General features: G+C 50.3%; 1 protein-coding gene across 5 annotated transcripts in view; it reads left to right on the forward strand.

Moving 5' to 3' along the window:
* The first annotated feature begins 18490 nt into the window (after positions 1–18490).
* The window catches only part of SAMD4A (sterile alpha motif domain containing 4A), a 219623-nt gene continuing 214034 nt past the window's right edge, over positions 18491–24079 (forward strand). For 4 of the 5 annotated variants that reach the window (XM_075926233.2, XM_075926235.2, XM_075926236.2 and 1 more), the window contains exons 1-2: positions 18491–18639; positions 19684–20354. In XM_075926233.2, the coding sequence (XP_075782348.1) occupies positions 20159–20354 (196 nt within the window). In that variant the 5' untranslated portion in view covers positions 18491–18639; positions 19684–20158. Of the gene's footprint in view, positions 18640–19161; positions 19347–19683; positions 20355–24079 lie in introns of all 5 variants that reach the window. The other variant, XM_075926234.2, reaches the window with a different exon arrangement.

Consider the following 24079-nt stretch of genomic DNA (forward strand, 5'->3'; position numbering starts at 1 on the left):
GGTGTGAGCCTGAGCAGGCGTGCGCCAACAATCTGAGGCCTGCCCACCGCCTCAGCAGAACCACGCAGTGGCTGCTCAGCTGTTCCAGGGTGGGGCCACGTGGCAGGTGCCTGCCCCACCCCCGGAGCAGCAGGGCAGCCGCCATGCGGCCCTGGCCCTAGCTTCAGCCCTTTCCCAGAGCTGGAGTTGTGGGCCATGTCATGGGCGGTTGCTCCTCCAGCAGCCCCAGCCAGAGCCAGGGCCGGAGCCGCATGGGTGGGTGGGGGCAGGGCTGCTCCAGGTGGCCGGGGCAAGGATGAAAAAATAAACGAGGTGGAGTGGGGCTGGAGAATGGGGAACAGACAGTAAGAGGGGAAAAGGGGAGGAGAGGTTGAAAGGGGAAGGGAAGAAACTTAAATTAAAAAATGAAAACAGAGAAGGGAAGAGGAGGGCCAGGGACAGAATATAAAACAAGGAGACTTCCCTTTGCTAGATGCTCATGGTTCAAACGTGGAGACAGTGATTTATAAAACAATTGAAATCGAATTTTAGTTCCATAAAATACTGCGGGCGAAGCAAATGCATGCTGGGTCAAGGATGTCATGTTGTTGTTAATTCATTGATTTATCAATTCAACATCAATCTAGGTCTGATCACTGCATTGTTTTATTTTTCAGTTTGTTTAGGGAACTTGTAAGTAAATTAGTAGTATATTTGTTTCATGTCGTGTGGCCGGGGATTGGGGGGCGCTACCTGGGAGAGTCTCTTGGGGAGCAGCATCACTGGTGGGTACCACAGTGGCACACATCCGAACAAGTGCACATGCTCTCATTGTTAGCTTTCTTTGATAGGATATCAAGCTTTGTGGATAAGAGAGAAGTGGTGGGCGTGGTATACCTAGACTTTAGTAAGGCATTTGACATGGTCTTGCATAACCTTCTCATCAATAAATTAGGGAAATACAACCTAGATGGGGCTACATAAGGTGGGTGCATAAATGGCTGGATAGGCATTCTCAGATAGTAGTTATTAATGATTCACAATATAACAAGTGGCGTTCTGCAACGGTCTGCTTTGGGACCAGTTCTTGTTCAATATCTTTATCAATGATTTAGATAATGGCATAGAGAATACAGTTATTAAGTTTGTGGATGATACCAAGCTGGGAGGGTTTGCAAGTGGTTTGGAGGATAGGGTCGTAATTCAAAATGATCTGGACAAACTAGAGATATGGTCTAAGGTAAATAGGATGAAGTTCAATGAGGATAAATGCAAAGTACTCCACTTAGGAAGGAACAAACAGTTTCACACATGCAGAATGGGAAGTGATAGAAATGAAGCCGTGTTAGTCTGGGGTAGCTGAAGCAAAATAGGAAGTGACTGTCTAGGAAGGGTATTGCAGAAAAGGATCTAGGGGTTATAGTGAACCACAAGCTAAATATGAGTCAGCAGTGTGATGCTGTTGCCAAAAAAGTCAATGTGAATCTGGGATGCATTAACAAGAGTGTTGTGAGCAAGACACAAGAAGTCATTCTTCCGCACTACTCTGTGTCAATTAGGCCTCAATTGGAGTATTGTGTCCAGTTCTGGGCACCGCATTTCAAGAAAGATGTGGAGAAACTGGAGAAGGTACATGTCGCGAGAATCACAGGTCCAATGATGAATACCCAAGGGGGGAAGGACAGAACCAGGTGGACAGTTTTATCAAATAAAAATTATTTATTTATGACAGTGGTGAATTTATAGTATTTATTCTAAGATTTTTAATAGACCGTGTTAATAATGAATTTACAGTATTTATTATATTTATTCTATGGCTTCTCGTAAAACATGTCAGAGATATAGGGATGGGAATGGCAAGGGGAATAGTCTCTAATCTTAAAATATCCAGCTACAGTAATTAAATAACAGTGATAACTACAAACTCTTATGTACTACCCAAAAACAATTACAACACTAAGCTTATACAACAGGAAAAAATCAAATCATACATACCAACTTACACAGCACACGGAACATTTCACAGATATCGGTTCGGTTGCGAAGGCCTTGGTTACGCCCGAGAGTCGGGGGAGGTGGCTGGTCGGTTGATCAGGCCGGCAGCGCTTTGAAGTATACGAGAAGGCACACGCACGGTGGTAAGTGTGTTGCGAAGACCTCCTCGAGCAAACTGTGCCATGGGTATTTATCCCCAAATCTGCACATCGCTTTCCTGCACTTGCATATTACCATATATGGCCCAATGGTCACTAAGTGGGGGTCTGTGTCCCAGGGGTTGGGCCAAAACTGTGCAGGTTTCATGCGACCAGGTAAGCCCCGCAGTTCTCACGCCAAGGTGGCGGGTGGGAGAGTCTGAGGCTATTTTCCCCTTTTCACACCTTTCCTTTTTCTAAAGGCAATGGTATGCAGGAAGGGTGCGGCCGGTTTCTCCCAAGGAATACTGCAGCCCACTATAGCAAGAGCGGCCTGGCCAAACTTTTTTTCTGGGGGAGCAGTTTCTTTTCTCTGACAGTCCAGAGAAGAGCAACAAAAATGATGAAAGGTCTAGAGAACATGACCCATGTAAGAAGACTGCAACCCAACAGTCTGCTCCGCTTTGCCCCGCCACTCCTCTCCTGGCCTGCTGCCATTGGCTCCATCACCCCAAGGCACCCTGCTCCCCACCACCTCAGCGAAGCTGAGCACAGCAGCTTGGAGAGGGCAGCAGGGCCGGGTGAGCAGACTGTCAAGTCACTCCGGCTCCCGTTGCCATGGTGAGCGAGGGGGATAACCCCTGCTACCCTCCCCACCCCCAGTAATTCCCCAGCTTGCATCACTCAGGGGAGGGGGCTTCAGAAAGGGGGCAGGGAAGGGGTGGGGCAGGGCAGAGCAGGAGCGGGGCTTGCAACGGGGGGAGGTTGCCCTGGGCTTTGCACCTGGGGCATTGCAGAGTGTTACCCCGGCCCCCTCACTCTCCTAGGGACGGCCTGGGTTGGGAGTGATATCTTATGACATTTTGATATTGGCAGAAGGTTTACGGTAGGCCTAGCCATACTGGCAAACAATTAGACTTTTGCCAATATGGCTTAATTTGTTCGGGGGACCTGTCTGATCTGTGTCTTCTGTGTCTACATTAGGAGGGTTTGCTGGTAGAGTTACATTGTCTAGCTGCACTGCCAAAGCTTTTCTAATGTAGACTAGGCCTCAAACCCCAGCGAGATAGTAACCTTCTACTACACCTTCTGGGCTGACAGAGATAGCTCTGTGCTCCCAGGCTTTGCTGTGGGCTCCGTCACATATTACACAGGTCTACACTACAACGTTAGGCCAATGTAAGTCACCTTGGGTACGTCTAGACTATATGGCTCCGTCAACGGAGCCATGTAGATTTGTTGTTTTGGCAAAGGCAAATGAAGCCGCGATTTAAATGATCGCGGCTTCATTTACATTTACATGGCTGCCACGCTGAGCCGACAAACAGCTGATCAGCTGTTTGTCGGCTCAGCGCGGCAGCCATGTAAATGTAAATGAAGCCGCGATCATTTAAATCGCGGCTTCATTTGCCTTTGCCTATGTGTCTAAACTACATGCCTCTGCCGACAGAGGCATGTAGTCTAGACACAGCCCTTGTGTCAACCTATATCTGTAGGTGTCTTCACTCTAGTTGACTCCGACTGAAGCGCTCCATTGCACTGGGGCAGTAAAACCATCTCCTGAATTGTGTTAAGCCATGGTCAACGTACTGCGATCGATGCAGTATGAGCGTAGACACTGCATGACCAAGGTCAACTCTTCCATTGCTCCAGCATCTGTCCCACAGTGCCCAACTCTCTCCACTCTGGTCACACAGTTGTGAACTCCACTGCCCAGGGGTCATGGGGACCAGAAGCCATCCCCGCTGTAAAACTACTACATGTTTTTGCAATGCCTTTTCCTGATTGCTCACCCTGGAGACCTTGCTTCCCAGCTCTCCCTTGCTGGGTGCAACTGCCTAACCGACCGTACCACTTACAGAGCCCAGAGCAGCTGCGGTCTGGATTAGACAGGAAATACGGGAGCTCTTGGGCCATGTGGAGAAGAGGTTGCGCAGACACAGCTACAAAGGAATTGTCAGAAACGTGCACGCACTGTAGGGTTGCTGGTCGAAAAGGGGCCGTGGTGGCTCCGGTCAGCACCACTGACTGGGCCATTAAAAGTCCAGTTGGTGCAAGCCTGGCAGATTCCCTGCCCAGTTCTGCGCAGCTCCCAGGAAGTGGCTGGCATGTCTCTCTGGCTCCTAGGTGTAGGGGCAGCTGTGGGGGCTTCCCAGCTTCCATTGGCCCAGCTTCTGTGAGGTCCTACCTCTTGCTGTTGTTTCCCTGAACTTCTTCTGACTTCTTTGGCTTCCCCCTCTTTCCGGGTTTCCCAACCCCACAAGGAGGGAGTATAGACTACTTCCTTATAGGCCTTGCTGCTCGTGAGCTTTACACAGGTCCCTCTGGTTCTGCCAAACTACGCCCATTTTCAGCTAGTGGCCTGCTCCCTCTCTTTCTCATCAGGTGCAGTCTGGGTAGCTAATTGGGCTGCCTAGCCACCAGTGCTGGTCCTAACGAATTGGTGGCCCCGGGCAACTGCCCAGCTCGCCCGTAGGGTTGCCGGATGGTTTCAAATGCCGGACAAAAATTTGTCAAGCAAAAAAAAAGTGTGTGTGTGGGGGGAGGGGAGGATATGGGAATAACAAGGAAAATGCAGGGGGAGGATTCCGGAGGTCCGGCCGAAATGCGGTCACGGCCTGCCCCTAAGACCAGCTCTGTCAGCGGCCCCTTGAAAATGGCAACCCTGGGTGACCACCTGGCTTGCCCACCTCTAAGACCGGCTCTGCTAGCCACTTGACCCCCTCCAGGCCTTGTCTGGGGTGGTGTGACGCCCCCACGCCGCCCCACGGCGTTTGTCCCGAGGGCTTTCTACTGTCCTATGGTTCCGAGTTCCTCAGTTTCCCCTATTCGCGAGTTTATCTTCGCTTTCCCTCTCCCTAGCAAGGCGGGAGGCGAAGGGGGGCCCGGGCCCGCCCACTCTCATGGGCCCCAGCCCAGGGCCCTAAGGGTCCTGGCCCAGTAGTCCCGAACCCGCCTGACGGGGTGCGACCCCGTAACTCGTCAGCCCACCAGTCAATCCTGACTCTGCCCTGGGCTGCTTCCTTCCCCTCCGGCTCCAGCGCTCCCTGGCCCCCCCGCAGCCCGCTCCGGCCGCTCACCAGGCTGGGAGCTGCTGCCGCTGGGGTTGCTCCTCAGGTCGGCGGGGCCTCCTCTCGGCCCCTCCGCTTCCCGCTCCGGCCGCTCACCGGGCTGGGTGCTGCTGTCGCTGGGGTTGCTCCTCCGTTCGGCGGGGAGCTCCTCTCGGCCCCTCTCCGCTCCCCCTTTCCTCGGGGCTACGGGGCCCTTTTAAAGTTGGTGCCGGGGTCGCGGCCCCGGCGTCCTGCGGCGGTCCCGCCCCTCGCCCCGGGGCGTCCTCCCGTTGCCGGGGCAACGGCGTCCTGGTCTCCCGGGCACCCGGGTGACGTCATCCAGGGCGCCTAAGGCCAGCGCTCTCTGTGCTGCTGCCGAACAGCGCGGGCAGCGGCGGGCAGCGCACGGCCTCCCGCTATATAGCGCGGCAGGGACGGGGGCCTCCACCGCAAGCGGGGCTGCCCCGTCACAGGTGGGCACTCCACCACACGGCCTTATTTCTTTCCCTGCAGTAGGACTCTTTCCCATGCCAGTCTGCAGTGACATTGGCAGGCACCGTGGGAGTAAACTGGCTAGTGGCATCCAAGCATGGGCAGCTTCAAAATGCCAGCAACCACTCAGCTCTCTGAGCTTTTGTGACACCCAGGAATGAGTGATCAGCTGAAATCACTCCTGCCTGTGGAAACCTGTGCCAGGATTCAGTGCCATTGCCCTGTACTCATACCCAGGGAAATACAGGGCAAAATTATATTGTGTCCTGCAACCACACAATTCCCTCCTCATTTTCCTGACACCCTCCCCCTTACACTCACCATCACTAGGACCGCAGAGTGGTGCTGTGCAGAGGCCCACGGAAGTGGCCATAAGCACGTATTGTTTGAAACGTCAGAGGATCAAGGGAAAGGAGTTTTGAAACCTAACGTTAGCTCTCCGTTGTGACTGCACTTACAATGATACCGCTGCGTGTTTTATCTGTAGCTGCCGCTGTGCTGGCCTTTAGGGGCAGCTATAACATTGGGATGTTTTTTCACTGAGATCCAATCTTCGGAGTAAACAGCGCCAGCATCCTTGCATTCTACCAGAAGCACATTCAGCTGCCGCTCTGCGCTTGCTGGGCTGGTAGTTGTTTATTTTTTCCGGGATGTGGAGGTGGCTGGTGATTCAGTTTCAAGAGACCAGGGAGCAAGGAGCAGGCTGGGTCCCCCGAGATCGCCATGGGTATTTCCGCATCAACAATGGTCATTCAGCGGTCAGGAAGGTTACGTCCCTGCTTGTAACTTTCTGAAGAATCTAGTGTTCTTGAAGATAGCAATATCAGTGTAGTGGTAGCCACATCAGTCCCGGGATATTAGGCAAGGTGGGTGAGGTAATATCTTTTATTGGACCAACCGCTGCTGGTGTGAGAGACAAGCTTTTGAACCACACAGAGCTCTGTGTCAAGACTGGGAAAGAGACTCTGAGCATCACAGCTAAATGCAAGGGGGGAACAGATTGTTTAGCATAAGTAGTTAGCACTCCGAATATGCTACGCAATCTGTTCCCATCTTGCGTTTAGCTGTGACTTGTGGAGTTCCTTTCCCACTCCCGAAGAAGAGCTGTCTACGCTCAAAAGCTTCTCTCTCTCACCTGGAGAGGTCAGCCCAATAACCTCACCCGCCTTGTCTCTCTAAAGGTGTGTCATGCAGCCGCCATTGACGTGGGTGAAGGGTCCCCAGGAATCCAGCACTTGCACAACAACAGAAAAGTAGCCCTTTCTATGTATTCTCTGGCAAGGAGGCCTAGTGCCAAATAGGTGCAATAGAGCTGTAGTCACCAACCGGTCGATCAGGATCGACTGGGAGATCTTGGAGCTTCTGACAGGTGATCCTGACTGGCTTGGCCAGGAGGCTATCAAGTGCCAGCACTTCGGCTGCCCCTCCCCCCACTGCTGCGCATCTTCTGCCTTTTGCCTTGGAGCTGGCCCCTCAGGAGCCTCCTGTTTTCTGTGCAGGGCAGGGAGAAGAGTGGCGCTGATGCCAAGGTGCCCCCTTCTCCTGCCTTGTATCCTATCTCCACAGCGGGCACAACAAGACTTGGGCAGGGGAGAGTTTGCTGGCTGCTTTTGGGAGGGGTGCAGGGCCAGGAAAGGGGTGATCCTGCCCTAGCCCCACTGCACCACCACCCAGGAGCTACCTGAGGTCAGCAGAGCCCAGCTGGAGCCTACAACCCTACCTCAGTCATGAACTCCTCCTGCACCCCAAACCCCTGCCCTAGCCCCGAGCATCCCTGCGTCCAAACGCCCTTCCAGAGCTTGCTCCTAGAACCCTCTCCTGCATCCCAACTGCCTGCCCCAAGCTCAGCTCAGAGCCCCTCTCACACTCCACATCCCTTAGCCCAAGACCAGAGCCTGCACCCCAACCCTCTGCCCCTGCCTGTGAAAGGGAGGGAGGATGGAGTGCACAGGGGCGGGGCCTCGGAGAAGGGGCACAAAGGAGGCGGGGCCAGGGTGTTTGGGTTTGAGGTGGATCTTGGATTGCACTTCAATTCAATAGCTTGGATGGGGGCAGCGGCAGGGGAGCCTGGGTTCATCCACTTCACTAGGTTCTGACCTATGCATAGGACCCTACCAAATTCACAGCCAAGCAAAATACATCACGGATTGTGAAATCCGGTGTCCGCCTGTGACATCTGGCCTTCTGCGTGCTTCGACTCTGTTCTAGACAGAGGGAGACCAGCATTTCTCAAATGGGGGGTCCTGATCCAAGATGGAGTTGCAAGGGGGGGTCATAAGGTTATTTTAGGAGGGTCACAGTATCACCACCCGTATTTCTGCTCTGCCGTCCGTGCTGGGCAATTAAAGAGTGGTGGTTGTAATGTTGGTCCGGTGCTCAGCTCTGAAGGCAGCATCCCGCCAGCAGCACTTACATATCGTCCCTATGTCTCCCTTCCTTCTGTCCTGCTGCTTCCAGAGCGAGGGGGCCAGACAGTAGTGGCTGTTTTCTAAGGGTTCAGCTCTACAGGAAGCAGCGCAGAAGTAAGGGTGGCAATACCACACCAGGCCGTCTTTACTTTTGTGCTGCTGGTGGTGGTAGCTCTGTCTTCAGAGCTGGGTTTCTGGCCAGCAGCTGCTGCTCTCCAGCTGCCCAGCTCTGACGGCAATGTTGCTGCCAGCTGCTGTGCAGAAGTGAATGGGGCAATGCTGCACCCACCCACCCACAGTAACCTTGCAACCCACACACACAACTCCTTTGTGGGCCAGGACCCCTACAATTACAACACCGTGACATTTCAGATTTAAATATCTGAAATAATGAAGTTGACCACGTACAAATTGCTCTGACCATGAAATTGGTTCCTCCCTCCTGCTGCTTTCCTCTCCCAGCTTCTAGTCCAAGAGAGTCACATCCGCTCAGGGAGGATGGTCCGATGCCCTTGTCAGGGAACTCCAGGGCAGGTCTGTCCTCCCACTTCTGAGCTGACTTGCTCCCTTATTAACCCTTCCTCCAGTTGGAGCAAGCTCTGCAGGGCTGGAGGGACGTGGCTACCTACCAGCACTGTCCTTTAAGCCCTCCAGCCCGGTGTGAGGTTTGGACACCCCATCCCATGGGGCAGGGGTGAGGAACCGTTTTTGGGTTGGGGGCCACTGACCCACAGAAACATCAGTTGAGGGCCACACAAATGAAAAGAAAAACAAAAAAACGCTCCCTGACTGCGAAGGAGAAAGACCCTCCCCACGTTCCCCTCACACATCAGAACCTAAGGGCCCAGCCTAGTAGATTTTGTGTACTCCCGCCCGGTGGAGGGGTGGCAGAGGGGCTAGAGTGACAATGTGCCTGAGCCTCAGGGGGCTGGATCCAGGCAAGCCAGGGGCCACAACCAGCCCCCAGGCCTTAGCTTCCCCACCCCTGCCATAGGGATATCCATGCCAACAATCACCCCCAGAACAGTCTCGGAGCCCCAGGGCTGCAAATCCATCCACCATGCCCTGCACGGTCCTCCAGAGCAGGCATCAACCAGAGGGGAGGGATAGCTCAGTGGTTTGAGCATTGGCCTGCTAAACCCAGGCTTGTGAGTTCAGCTCTCAAGGGGGCCATTTAGAAGTCTGGGGCAAATCTGTCAGGGATGGTACTCAGTCCTGCTGTGAAGGCAGAGGATGGGATGGACTTGATGACCTTTCAAGGTCCCTTCCTGCTCCGCGTGATAGGTATATCTCCATATATTGACTGATGGCCCTGCACACGTGCATGAAGATGGCCCCCTGCACAGTGGATTTCCTGCTGCCGTTCCACAGTGCAACTGCCACTCACTTCTCTGCCGTCATTGCAACTCCTTTTGGTGTCACTGCACTGGAGCAGTGCATGAGGGGAGCTCAGTGCAAGGAGCGTGGCCTTCTGCATCCAAAAGTTCTGCCGGCAGTCAGTACTTGCGTCCCAGGCCCACAAGCAGCACTCCGCCCTCCACAGCTGCTCCAGGAACACCACCAGCAACTTTGAACTGGTTCTCGCAGTGGCCTGTGGCAACCTGTCCTCCATGAAATCAACACATCTCCTGCTGCTGCCTTTCTTCTTGTGGTTCCGCAGATAGCGTCGGATCACGTGGCCTGTGTCTGCACTAGGGATGTTAAGTAGCGGTTAATTAGCTAATTGAATAGTCGATGGAATTTCCATCCACTAGTCAATTCGTCGATAAAGGAGCAGCACTCGCTATGGCCCCTAGTCACTTCCGCACGACTCACTTCTTCCCTGCCATGCATTGCCAAAAATCCTCAAGGGGCATTGGGCTGGACGATGGTGAGTTGCACCCATGGTGCACTGCAGCATGCGCCGACACGAGGACTCCTGGGGAGTACCGTCAACACCGACGCAAGGAGTCAGGTACGCGCACGCACGGGCAATATGTCAGCGGCAGCCGCTTCACACTGACATAACTTGCAACCACCAAGCCTTGCAGTGCAGACCTGGGCATAGGCCCAGATCCCACAAAGGTATTTAAGCTGGGGAGTCAACAGCCTCCACAGGCCCCTGGGTAATGGAGGGAGGGGCACCCAGAAGCGGTGGGGAGCTCAGGCAGAAGGGGCAGGGTCGGTGGCAGGCAGCTCTCAGCAACATCCACCTTCGAGGACTTCTCACTGTCCAGATGCCTGTGTCCCCACCACCTACCCTTGACTTCCAGCTCCCTATGGCCTTGCCGCCAACTTCTTCTATGTCCAGTGGCCTTCCAAGCATTCTTCCTCCTGTCTCCCCTCCACTTGCAGTTGCCGCTCTGTGTCCGCTTCATTTTCCACCTTATCTAACCTCGCTCCTGCCACCTCCTCCCCGGCCAATGGCAGCTTTGTACAATTACACCCGCTCCTTTGGCTCTGGGGCTGTTTCTCCACCACCTACCACTCTGTCTGCCTCCCCGCTGTCATTCCAGAGCCCTTCCTTGTGGGGGATGGGAAATGACCCCCCTGTGTACAATGCTAGGATGTCTGAGAGCAAGCCATTGGTTGTCCTGCATCAACCCCCTCATTCAACCTGCATCAACCCCCTCATTCAACCCACATTCGCACACTTTTTCGCCTCCTGAACCTGCCTGGCAGTGAGCTCTATGGAAAGTTCCAGCAAGCCCAACATCATCAGGGGGGCAAAGCATGTGGGGATCTGGGCTGCCGTGCTTCTGAAACAAGAATGCATGACTAGCCGGGCGGTTCCCGATGTATCTGGCTTGTAAGTCAGTATCTGATGGGAGAGAGCAGAGACCAGAAGCTACCCCAAAGGCATGATCTTCCCTGGGTAAGGGTGTCTGCTTATTTCCAGCATAGATCCGGTGGGCCTGCAATATTCCCTCTCAGTGGTATGGAAGCTGGGAGTGATCTATTGTCCTTAGGCTTTGTCTACGCTTCAAAGTGCCGTGGAGGTGCTTTAACCTGAAAGTCTGGCACAAGCGTGGGGATAAAGCTCTCCCAGTGCTGGATGGAAACCCCCTCCATGAGGGGAGTCGCTAATGTGGCTCCCAGCGCTGTAGCCTGGTTCTCACTGGTCCTTTCCAACGCTGTAACTTGCTGCTCTTGGGAGTTGGGGGATGTTTTTACTCGGTGCTTTGAAGTGCCCGGTGTAGACTTAGCCTTACTGTCGGCGTGATTTCTGCTGATGTCCACTAGATGGTGTTTTCCTCTCACAGCACCCAGAGAGTTGATTTGGAGAGTATATTTTGGCTTTTTAAAAAGAATGCTTAAAAAACCGTAAAAAACGAGTGGTCCTGTAGCACCTTAGAGACTAACAAAAAAAATATGGCTATTACCATGCGCTTCTGTGGGCACAACCAACTTCTTCAGATGATGAATGCAGCAAGAGGCACAGAGTGGCACCCCGGAAATTTAAAACAGAAAAAGAGGGGAGAGGGAGAAGAGAAAAAAATCCTGCCAGTCATAGTGTCTGTGCTAAATGAAGCTACTGGAGTGGGCTGTAAGTGTCCCACACTTAGCTTTTGATGTCATTTGTGTGTTAAATATAACGACCCACCCAGGTAATGTCTTTGTTCAGTCCCTAAGTACACATGTCAAATTTGCATATGAAGGCAAGTTCTGCAGCCTCTCTCTCTCTCTAGTTGGTTCCTGAAATTACCCTGCAAGAGAATCGCTACTTTTAAATCCATTAGTGAGTGCCCGGGCAAGTTAAAATGTTCCTCAACAGGGGTTCTGTGTGTTACCATTTCAAATATCTGATTTGTGTCCATTAATCCTTTGTCGTAGAGACTGTCCAGTTTGGCCAATATCCATGGCAGTGGGGCATTGCTGGCACTTGATGGCATAGATCACATTGGTAGATGTGCAGTTGTATGAGCCTCTGGTGCACTGGCTTATGTGGTTAGGTCCTGTGATGATGTCACTTGTATAGGGGTGTGGGCAGAGTTGGCAATGGGGTTTATTGCAGGGGTAGGTTCCTGCGTGAGTATGTTTGAGGTGTGATGTGTGGCTGCTGGAAAGAATTTGTTTCAGGTTAGGGAGCTGTCTGTAGGCGAGGACTGGCCTGTCTCCCAAGGCTTGTGAGAATGAGGGATGCTTTTCCAGGATAGGTTGTAGATTGTTAATGATGTGCTGGAGGGGTTTAAGATGGGGCTGTAGGTGATGGCTGGTGGTGTTCTGTTATTTTTTTTGTTGGGCCTGTCTTGAAGAAGTAGATGTCTGGGTACTTGTCTGGCTCACTCAATCTGTTTTTTCACTTCCTTGGGTAGGCATTTCAGTTTTAAGAATACCTGATAGAAATCCTGTAGGTGTTTGTCTCTGTCTGTGGGATTGGAGCAAACCCGGTTATATCTTAGAGCCTGGCTATAAACAATTGATCGGGTGATGTGTCCTGGATGGAAGCTGTATGCATGTAGGTAAGTATAATGGTTGGTAGGGTTCCGGCATAAGGCGGTAGAAGTGTGGCTATCTTTAATTGTACTGTAGTGTCCAGGAAGTGGATCTCTTGTGTGGACTGGTCCAAGTTAAGGTTGATGGCGGGATTGTTTTTTAAGTTTATTTTTTTTTAAGTTACAGACTAACACAGCTACCCCTCTGAGACGTCTAAAAGAATGCCGTTCATTTTGTGCATATATTTGCTGCTCATCAAAGACGCTGGACTGACATGGGTGGAGGAGGACGTTCTCCATTTGTCCACAGAACAGCTACAGGCCTGTCAATGCAAATCCCCCCATCAGCCTGAGCCTGATGTAGGGTAGGGAGCAGACTAAGCACAAGTCCACACTAGCAACCCTGGGCAGAAAGCAGGGTCAGTTCGGGTGGGCTCCTTGTGACATTTCTTTGCTGACAGACGCCCTAGTGTGTACACAGCTGGCATAAAGGTGGCGTGGGCGATACCATTTTTGGCCAGTGTTGTTAGAAGCTGGATTCAAACTAACCTCTACAGCTGGGGTCTCAAACTCAATTTACCCCCAAATCCTAGCAGGCCAGTGGACACCCACTCTGTTGGGGCTGGGAGGGGCAGAAGTCTCCATCCCCTCTCCCAACATGGCTCCCGGCCCTGCCTGCTGGTCCACACGGTTCCTCCTCTCACACTACGTAAAAGAATCAATGGACACAAATCTGATATTAGGAATGGCAACATACAAAAACCTGTAGGGGAACACTTCAATCTTCCTGGACACACAATTGCAGATCTAAAAGTAGCCATCCTGCAGCAAAAAAACTTCAGGACCAGACTTCAAAGAGAAACTGCTGAGCTACAGTTCATCTTTAAGTTTGACACAATCAACTCTGGATTAAACAAAGACTGTGAATGGCTTGCTAACTACAAAAGCAGCTTCTGTTCCCTTGGAATTCACACCTCCAGATCAGCTGCTAGAAGTGGGCCTCATCCTCCTTGATTGGATCACCTCATCATCTCCAGCCTGATCCTGGCCTGCATATTTATTCCTACCTCTGGAAATTTCCACTATATGCATCTGACGAAGTGGGTCTTTGCCCACGAAAGCTTATGCTCCTACACTTCAGTTAGTCTATAAGGTGCCACAGGACTCCCCGTCGCTTTTGCAGATTCAGACTAACACGGCTACCCCTCTGATACCTCTCACACTTGTCCCCCAGCCCTACCTGCCACCTCTACATGATTTGCACCCCCCGCCACCGGCAGCACAGCAGAGATAGGGGCTGCCGGCTGGTCCCTGTGGCAGCAGTGAAGCAGAGCAACCAGCAGGGCCGGCCCACAACATTTTGGCACCTGAGGTGGGGAGCTCAAATGATGCCCCCTCGCTTGGGCCAACACTTTGCAAGGTCTCAATTCCGCCTTCTTCCTGTTCTACTCCTCTCATGGGACTGCTCTGCTCCCTACCTATGCACCAGCAGCAGACACAATTTTCTACACTCTGGGTCCTAGTGGTGCCTGCCTCAATTTGCCTCATGATAGGGCCAGCCCTGTGAGATGGTGGTGGAGCAGAGTAGAGGCAGCTGCGTCACTCTACTTCCCTGCAGCTCCTGCCCCTGCTGCTGCCCTTGGACTGTGTCCCTCATGGGAGGGGGCGTAAGGGAAGGGGTGCAATTGGGGAAGAAGAGGACGGAGGAGGGTTGGGAAGAGGCATGGCGGGGGCTGTGTTTGGGAGAAGGATCCCCCCCCAGGGCCATTGCAACTCACATGCTGGCAGCCGCACACAGGCCAGATTGTGGCACGTCTTGGCTCACCTGGGCCATGAGCTTGAAACCCCGGCCCTATACATAAAGGCTACAAAACCAATTACTGCTACTATAAACTACCCCATCAGCTTGGCTTTGCCCACTGCCTTATTTTATGCCATGATCCTAACACCAGCTGGGGAAAACGTGCACAATCCTTCTGCCACGTTTAATTTCATTGAAAACGTACTGCAGTCAGTTTTACAATGAATGAGTATCTATGAAACATGCCCTAGTCACAAATACTTAGCTGATATTTTGACACTGAAATCACAGCCAAGTGAGGGTGAAATGGCTTGCGGAGCTGCGATTTCTTTTGCCCGCTCAGCTGAATTCAGGCGGCATGTTACAATGTGTGTAATTTCTGTGAAAATATGTCCATTTCAGCATCACACCTTGTCTTCCCTCTCTTCCAACCCCACCCATCTGTTTGGTTTATTCCTGGCATGTCTTGTCATTACGCAGGATCGTGATCTGTCTGGGTCAGAGACTGTCTCTTTGCTTCGTGTTTATACAGAGCCCAGCACATTGGGGCCTGCATTATGCTTGGAGCCTCTCGGTTCTATAATGGTATAAATAATTAGTGATGATATAAGTCCTTGGCGCATGCAAAATACTAAGTTCCTGTTTCATTTTTTAAAAAAAAATATTTGCATATGATTGAAATATAGTGGGTCATTAGTGTTTATTCGTATTATAGTGTCCAGCTCTTGGTTAGATTGGTGTAAACCTGGAACAGAACCACTGCAGTCCGTGGAATTACTCTGAATTTACACTAGTGTAGCCGGCCCCGTTTGTTGAAACAAACACATTTGTGAAATGTCAGTTATTTGAATACCCATCTACAAATAACCAAGCAGCAGGGGTCTGGTTAATTTCCACAAATGCTGTGATCTCGGGTCTACACACCATTGTATTTGATTTCATTTATGTCCACATGGTGCCACGCAGATAACTGGATTTGTATCACCATCAACTGCTCCTTACACCCCTTTGGGATGCATCACTTCACTGCATGGAGGAGTCATCCCAGGCCACAGAGAATGTGCCCTTTGCAGAATGGTTTCCATCCAGCTCACAGATTGAATCCATCCTGTTAAACATCAGATAGTCAGTCCGAAGCCCTCTCTGCTTCATTCAAGTGGCTTAAATCACAGAGATACACCAAGCCAATGTGCTTGCACTGAAAGGCTTTCGGACATCCTTATATGAGCATTTTCCATGCTCCCTCCCCTCTTCCCTCTCTGCCCTTGTATTTGCTGATAATGGTAGGTGTTGGTGATATTCTGTTTTCCCCTTTTCCCTAGTGGATTGATGAGGCAGTCTTGCTGAAATACACTCTATGTGACTCCCATGCAAAATTCCCGCTTACACTTGGCACATTGTTTCTCAAGCTGCAAGCTCTCTAGCATTGCTTGGTTGATTTTTTTTTGAATGTGGATACGATGTCTCATTGTATCATGTGACTAGCCATCCAAATAGGATGCAACAGTATGGAACACCAGTTGTCCCATCCACAACCACGCAAGCCTACTTTCTGAACCCAGTGGAGATGCATTGGGGTAAAGAAGCTCAGAGGGGCAACCATGTCAGTCTGTAACGTTTTAAAAACAATTAATGGTCCTGAGGCACCTGAGACACTAAACAAAATATATAGAATCATGACTTTTTGTGGGCAAAACCCACTTCATCAGATGAATTGGAGTGGAAATAACAGAAACCAAGTGAGATATATATCTATATTTATATATATCTATATAAGACAGCAGAAGAAGCACCTGTCAATTGTTGGACTTGTGTTAAGGAGGCTAGTTATGTGGGCTGGATGTGTCCCCCCCCCCCCCACGTAACTTTTGATGTGGAAATGCAGATGTTGAAAGCAGGAGAAATTTGCTTTGTAATGCGACAACCAGTTAATGTCTTGTTCAACCCAGGGTAATGGTGTCAGATCCGTAGATTAATTCCAGTTCTTCAGCCTCTCTCTCTAATTGGTTAGTGAAATTCCTTTATAGAAGGTTTAACCCTCTTCCTTTAGTGAGAGAGGTGGGGCTTGTTCTCCACTTCCTGCCACCCAAAAAGCTTCCCTGATTAGACCAGCTTTGTTACTTAGGAGGAGGAAAGAACTTTTCTCCTCCCATCCCTGGCCAGTGGCTACATCTACGTTGGCAAGATTTTGCACAAATACTATTAATGCAAGAGTTTTTGCGTTAAAGTATTTGCGCAAGAGAGCGTCTACACTGGCATATGCTTTTGCACAAGAGATGTGCTTTTGAACAAAAGCATCCGTGCAGTAATGGTTGAAAAGTGGACTTCCTATCATCCTTCTGCAGAATTCTGTGGAATTGCTGATGAGTGCCAGCCACTAACTTCTCTACTACACGTGTATATGTGTAACCCACACACCTAGTGTGGTTCACTGGCCCATGTAGTGGCATTGAGACAACTACAGCCTAAGCTAAAAGAAAACTGGCTTTATAGTTAAAGCTGTAAAAACTCCTATACTAAGCTCTAGAGGTCCCAGGTTCAAAACTGCCTGATGGTGGTCACGCATGTACCCACACACTATTCAACAGGCTGGAAGACTGTGGTGCAAAAGGAAACATCCTTAGTGTGCAGCAACATTTGTGCCAACACTCATCCAGTGGTGCAAAGGGGAATCACTGCCCAGTGGTAGTATTTGCCATGTTTTAGAGACACATGTGGAACTGTGGCAGGAAAGCTTTGTCAACTGCAGTATTTGGAAAACAGATATCTATATGTATAGATATCTATAGATCATATAGATATATATTGTGCAAGGAAAAGACAGGTGACTGGGAGTATTTACAATACACAGAGTGGATGTGAAGCTGGACTGCAGGTTTATTTGTAGTACATACACACAGTGGGCTGGGGTCTCCTGAGGGGGGTTATCTGCAGCACACACACACACAATGGGAAGGGAAGCCTCAATGGGCTATATTTCCAGCACATGCATACAGACCCTTACACCGTGAGTGTGAAGCTGCAGGGCTGTTACCAGCACACACACACACACACACACACACACACACACACACACACACACACAAAACGAGTGTGAAGCTGCAGGGGTGTGTTACTAGCACACACACAGAGTGAGTGTGAAGCCATGGGGGAGGTGTTACCAGCACACACACACACACACACACACACACACACACACACACACACACACACTGAGTGTGAAACCGCAGGGGGAGGGTGTCACACACACAGTGAGTGTGAAGCTGCAGGGGTGTGTTGCCAACACACACACACACACACACACACACACACACAGTGTGAAGATGCAGGGGTGTGCTACTAACACACACACACACACACACACACAGTGAGTGTGAAGCTGCAGGGGTGTGTTGCCAACACACACACACACACACACACTGAGTGTGAAGATGCAGGGGTGTGTTACCAACACACACACACACACACACACACACACACACAGAGTGAGTGTGAAGCGGCAGGGGTGTGTTACCAACACACACACACACACACACAGTGAGTGTGAAGCAGCAGCGGTGTGTTACCAACACACACACACACACACACACACACACTGAGTGTGAAGATGCAGGGGTGTGTTGCCAACACACACACACACACACACACACTGAGTGTGAAGATGCAGGGGTGTGTTACTAACACACACACACACACAGTGTGTGAAGCTGCAGGGGTGTGTTGCCAACACACACACACTGAGAGTGAAGATGCAGGGGTGTGTTACTAACACACACACACAGTGAGTGTGAAGATGCAGGGGTGTGTTACCAACACACACACACACACACACACACACACACAGTGCGTGTGAAGCTGCAGGGGTGTGTTGCCAACACACACACACACACACACACACTGAGTGTGAAGATGCAGGGGTGTGTTACTAACACACACACACACACACACACACACACACACACACACACTGAGTGTGAAGATGCAGGGGTGTGTTACTAACACACACACACACACACAGTGAGTGTGAAGCTGCAGGGGTGTGTTACCAACACACACACACCAGGGGTGCGGGCGGGGCGGGGCGGGGGCGGGGCCGGATCCCGCACTGACGCGCTCGCCCCGCCGCGAGCTCCCAGGGAATTTCTTGGCCCGGGGGCGGGGCCTGGCGCCGCCAGCCCATGACGTCATGGCCTATGCTAATGAGGAGCATGTGGGGAGCCGGCGCGCGGGGCTCGGCGCGGCTCAGTCTCGCCCAGCCCGGCGCCCGGCGGGATCGGCCCCTGCCCGCTGCCCCGCCATGGCCCGGCCGGGGCTCGCCTGACAGCAGCGGGGCCCGGGGGGGGCAGCATGGGGCGGAGCCAGGTGGGTGCCCCGCGCGCGGCGCCTGGGTCCGCAGGAGCCACGGCGGGGGGGGCCCCACGTGTGGCCCCCAGGCTCCCTGCCTAGCACCCCGCTGGGCAGCCCTGCCCCACGGGCGGTGCAAGGAGCAGCTGGGGGGTGCGCTGCTGGGAGCCCCCCCGGGCAGCAGGCAAGCCGCAGGAGCCCCACTTTGCGGGGGGGGGTGCGGGGGGGCCCCGCTTTTTTGCGTTCAGGCTGCTCGAGCCGGTCGCTGTTTCGCTGCAACGCGTCTGCAAAAGCCCGGCTGCTCCCAGGCGAGCTCCAGCAGGGCAGCGAGACCCCCCCATTGCCCCCCGCCCCTTTCCCCGTGCTGGGAGCGGTGGGTTGGCGAAGGGATTGAGCAAAGTGTGTGTGTGTGTGGGGGGGGGTGTCATTATTTAGCAGCCTAAAAAGGGGGGGGGGGACCCGAAGCCTCCCCGCGCCGGGCTGTGCGCTGAAGCCGGGGGTGGGTAGAGTTTATTTTTGTCTCACGTTGCTGCTGCTCAGGGCCTCCATCCAAAGGGGCTGGCTTGAGATGCTGGATGGCTGTAGATGGAGCTGCAGCAGCTTCCCGGGGAGGAGGCGGTGGAGAGGCAGGCACCAGGGCTGCTCCTGCTTTGCATTAGAGCCGCAGTGGAAGTTTGCTTGTGCACCAGTGGTTCGTTGCAGCCCTTTTGCAGCTTAAAGCACAGGTAGGTCCCTATCGAGGCAGCGCTAGGAGCCCTTTTGTGGCAGCAACAGGGAGCTCCCTCCTCCACTTTCTGTGGAGGAGGGAGCTTCCTTCAGACCACTAGCTGCAAAGCCTGCGTCTCAGTCACTGTGCACGGGAGCTGAATTTTTAGAGGTGCGGTGTCTTCCTCCCTCCCTGCTTCTTCCTCGCCTTTCCCTCCACTCCTCCTTATCCTTCCCTAATGTAGACCTGAAATCTCAGTCGTGTGTTCGGAAGCGGGCTCTGCTGCTGTCACGCTGAATCATAGCATTTCCTTGCGAAGTGTGTCACCCTCACAGCAATTCTCTTTCTCTTTCCAGTTGTGAACATTTGCTTTGGGAGGAATGCGGGTGTGGAAGGTCCAGATTGCCCCCCAGAGGAGGAGAGAGTTGGAGACACTAGGCTAAAATAACCCAAGGGGAAAGAAGAAAAAGAAGCTATACACCCACTGCTGTGCCTTGTTGAGATTTATATATATATCTGTCTGTGTGTCTGTGTGTGTGTATGTACGTATGTATATAATATACAACTTCCCCTCCCTCCCTGTGCCACTTTGTATCATCTTTGGGGAATTTAACAAGAAACCACCAGAACACTGAACTGAAGGCAGAAAGAAGAGAAGAGAAACCAGACCCACATTGGAGCTGACGGCTGTGTCCAAAAATCCGTTTGATTAACACACACAATTGTGAGACGGACCCAGGAAAAAAAAAACTACGGAGTGAATTTCCCCCCCCCCTCCCATAGAGGGTTTTTTCCCCCCCTCCCTCCTCTACTCCCCGCCCCAAGCTAACCATGATGTTTCGAGATCAGGTTGGAGTGCTGGCCGGTTGGTTTAAAGGCTGGAATGAATGCGAGCAGACTGTTGCTTTGCTCTCCTTTTTGAAGCGGGTGAGTCGAACCCAAGCCCGTTTCCTCCAGCTTTGCCTGGAGCATTCGCTGGCAGATTGCACTGAGCTGCACATGCTTGAAGGGGAAGCCAACAATCCTGGTAAGTTTTGGTGCAACCAATCCATTTTGAATACTACATTGTTCTCTGATTGATACCCTAGTGTTGGCAAAAAAAGGGGAGGTCAGGGAGCCAGGACTCCAAATGAACCAGCCTCATTGTTAGCAGCTTCCCCTTCCTACATTTTATGTTTCAGACTAGTGATGACTTATTTCAGTTTGATTTTTCGCAGCAACCTACTACAGTTTATTCAGTGGTGTAACTACAGTAGCATGAATGATTGATTTTTCTCTCATGCAGTTTCCTGTGAAATAAGTAAGTCAGGTCACGTAGAGTCTGGATTTTCTAGGCTTCTTTTGGACAGCGTGGCTTGCTTTGCTTTCAGCAACATGCAGAAGAATCTCCTCATTATCTTACACAAAACGAGTATTTAGCTGAGCTGTGGCTAGCTGAGGTATCTTAATCTTTTGCTAAATGGTAATTTGTTTCATCGTTCAAGTCCTGTTTGAACACACTTCTTTTTTTCCCCCTGCAGCTTTAAGTACTCTATATATTCCCCAGAAGCTCTGGGAAAATATTAGTTAGACCATTTAGGCTGCTATACATAGTTCAGTTAGTGAATACTGTGGATGTACTTTCTCAGGGATGTACCTTTAATATATAAGGGCCTGATTTTGACCTTATTTATACATCAGTGAAAGTTAGGAGAACTAAAATGGTGTAAGTGAAATGTGCATACACACAAAGCAGGAGTCCCAAGTGTACACTCACACACACACCTTTAAAGAAATCTTCAAAAATAAAACTCAACTCGGCTCTTTGCAGAGATGAGGTTAAACACATGCCTAAATTATCTTGGTCTATTCCACTTGCAAAAAATCCCCCCCTCCCCCCCAAAAAGTATAATGCCTCCTATTCCTTGTCTTCAATATTTTAATATAACTTTTAGTATTTCATAAGTACAACCTGGACTTCTACACATGGTTAAAAGAACACAAAAAGCATACACTGTGTGTGTGTGTGTGGGGGGGGGGGGGGAGTCTGCCAGTTGATAGGTGAAATTCTTTAGGCTTTATTGCATTAGGATACTGAACAGAGCCCCCAGTGTTTACTGAGAGAAAAGAATGCAGGGTCTTCTTCCAGCTGTTCCATATTAGAGCACTGAGCCTGCAAGATTTGGCAGCTGTCTATGCTGCCATTTGATGACAACGTCCAGCACAATGTTTGTTAGGCCTAGGATATATTTAAGTACGCTTTTAAGAAACCAACTCAGGGGCTGTCCCAGTGTACAGAGCTCTATCATCACAATGGTGAACACGCTGGAATTGGATATTTCCTTATATAGCTCGTATGAGTGCCGGGGAGGAATGTTGCAGTGTACATTTCAGTACAACACTAGGTTTTATAAACAGCTGAACAGTCTAACCTCATATGCTGGCAGGGGAGAGAGGGGGAAGGGAGGCCTAACTAAGAATAAATTGGAGAGGAGCACATACTCCTTTAAACCGATCCTCCACTGAATAAAATTGCCACTCCTCTTGCATGCATTTGTCTTTGGTTCCAGTGTATGTGGCTGCATACGAGTCTCAACTTCTGGTTTTTAGTTTTGCCTGGATTTCCTGTAATAATTACATCACATTTATTTGTCAAAAGATTATGCGCGAGTGATTTATTTGCAGACTGCAGTAGCAGTGGTGTACCTGTTTAAATTACGATAGCAACGTTTCCTTTAAAGCTCATGCAGACATTCGGTCATGTATGAATGAAAGGGCTTTCTGCATAATGATCAGTCTCTTGCCAAAGCAGTAGTAGAAACTAAGGTCCTGATCCTTCCAGTACTTACTCATGTGACTAATCCCATTGACCCCAGCGGGCATGAGGTTTAGTGGAATTGTGCCCTTGGTTTCATTCCCAATGATTACGTGTGTGATGCTGATAGCGTTTACTCAGATGTCTGTTCTAATAATCAGCTGTTCTTTTAGTGCTTTTAGAAACTCAATAGCAAGACTGGAGAATCTCTGTAAATGTCTTTTACCAGGAACTGTTTCCTTCCTGTATCTTTGATCTATCCTAAACAGAAGACAAACACCCATTTGCATCAGAAAAGCAAGGTGATTACTTTTTGATCAGGGTAACCCTGTTGTTTCATAGGAATACCTGGTCTCTGTTTGGCAGTGAAGAAATTATGGGACGTGACTTTTAGTTTGGTATTAACATTATGCACTTTGTAAAACCACCTGCCTCAAAGTATTTTGAGATCTGTTGAAATAGTACTAAATAGCCCTTATTCACAACACGTTTCATACCGTGGCATTTGTCACTTGACTAGACATGAAATCCCACTAGGTTCTCTTAAAACAACAACAACCACAGCTTACTGCTGATAGATGCCAAAAAAGGTGAACTCAACAGGGACCCTGATTTCATGGCTGATCACAGCATTCTGCAACACACACCTGCCTGCTAACCCTTAGTGGCCCTCTTCAAACTCCTTTTGCATTGCAATCTAGCCCATACTGCCCACCCCGTCTCAAACTACCTCCTATGACATGTGCTACTCCTCTTTGTCCCAACTTATATTTAGCTTGGGCACTCTGATTTCGTTCCCCAGACCTGGAGAAGAACTCTGCAAAGTTCCAAAGCTTGTACCTTCCTCCAACACCATTTGGTCTGGTAAAAGATGATATCTCACCTGCCTTGTGTCTAACAATATCAATTTACTTTTTATTGCCCTTTCTATTAGTGTGCCTAAAGATTTTAGTTGGTCCCTTATCTTTTGGCTTGATTTTTTTCCTCCCCTTGGGGGCCTTACCTGACCCTGCAACATCTTTTTGCATGCAAACTGGTGATTGTCCCTGTTTTGAATTAATGGGTCTGCACTTGGGTGCAGAGGTTTCAGGATCAGAACTTTAACTTGGGAACAGGATGGAACCATAAATCCATACACCTGGTGTATTGATCTTACTGTCAGTTAAACTCCATGCTATCTCTAGTTTCCTCAGTATAGTAAAAAGACAAAAATAGTGACCATGGTACAAACATGGTCTGGTAGGAAGCTAGTGTGAAAGCAACATGTGAGTCTAACATGCCAGTGTGACTGTTTGAATTGACTTTAAAGAATTATTCTGTGGATACAGACCCTATGTTGCTTATTAAAATCTGACTGAAATGGATAGTGACTCTTGCTACTGTTGAAATCAGTGTGTAGGCTCATCACATTTCTTATTGGATAGATGTTCACCTCACAAATATTACTATGGCTAACTGAGTTTAGCAGAGTTGTTGGGGCCTGAATAGACATGGAAGACAAAGCACCTTGTCACCATCAGGTTCCCCAAAAAAGGATTTGAGGCATATTGACTGGGCAATAGGAGGGAACTTAGTCTTTTTCAGATGTACTTTTTTTGTTGTTCTTTGTGCAGATCCTAGTCTTCAGTGCTGCCTGCTTGCTGCTTTTCACAAGCATGGAAAATAAAATGAAAACCATTGAAAAAGGAAATGAATTATTTTAATCTGACTGGTTTTAATAGTGAAGCAAGGGTCTTTATTTGGTAGAGTTCCATCTTTCTGTTTTCTCTATGTGGTTTTCTTTAAAATGGTTTTTCATTTGCCTATTAATGATGATTCAGCTCCTGTTTATAGTACCTGACACACACAATGTAAATATGACTGGAATGCACAGCTACAGTGTCCCCCTCCTCCTGCCCCCGGAAACATACTGTACTTGCAGCCACTTGGTTGCCATTGGCATGTAACTGGCAAGGTAG

The sequence above is a fragment of the Pelodiscus sinensis genome, chromosome 5 (genome assembly GCF_052426305.1).
Source record: "Pelodiscus sinensis isolate ZL-2025 chromosome 5, ASM5242630v1, whole genome shotgun sequence".
Taxonomy (NCBI): Eukaryota; Metazoa; Chordata; order Testudines; family Trionychidae; genus Pelodiscus; species Pelodiscus sinensis.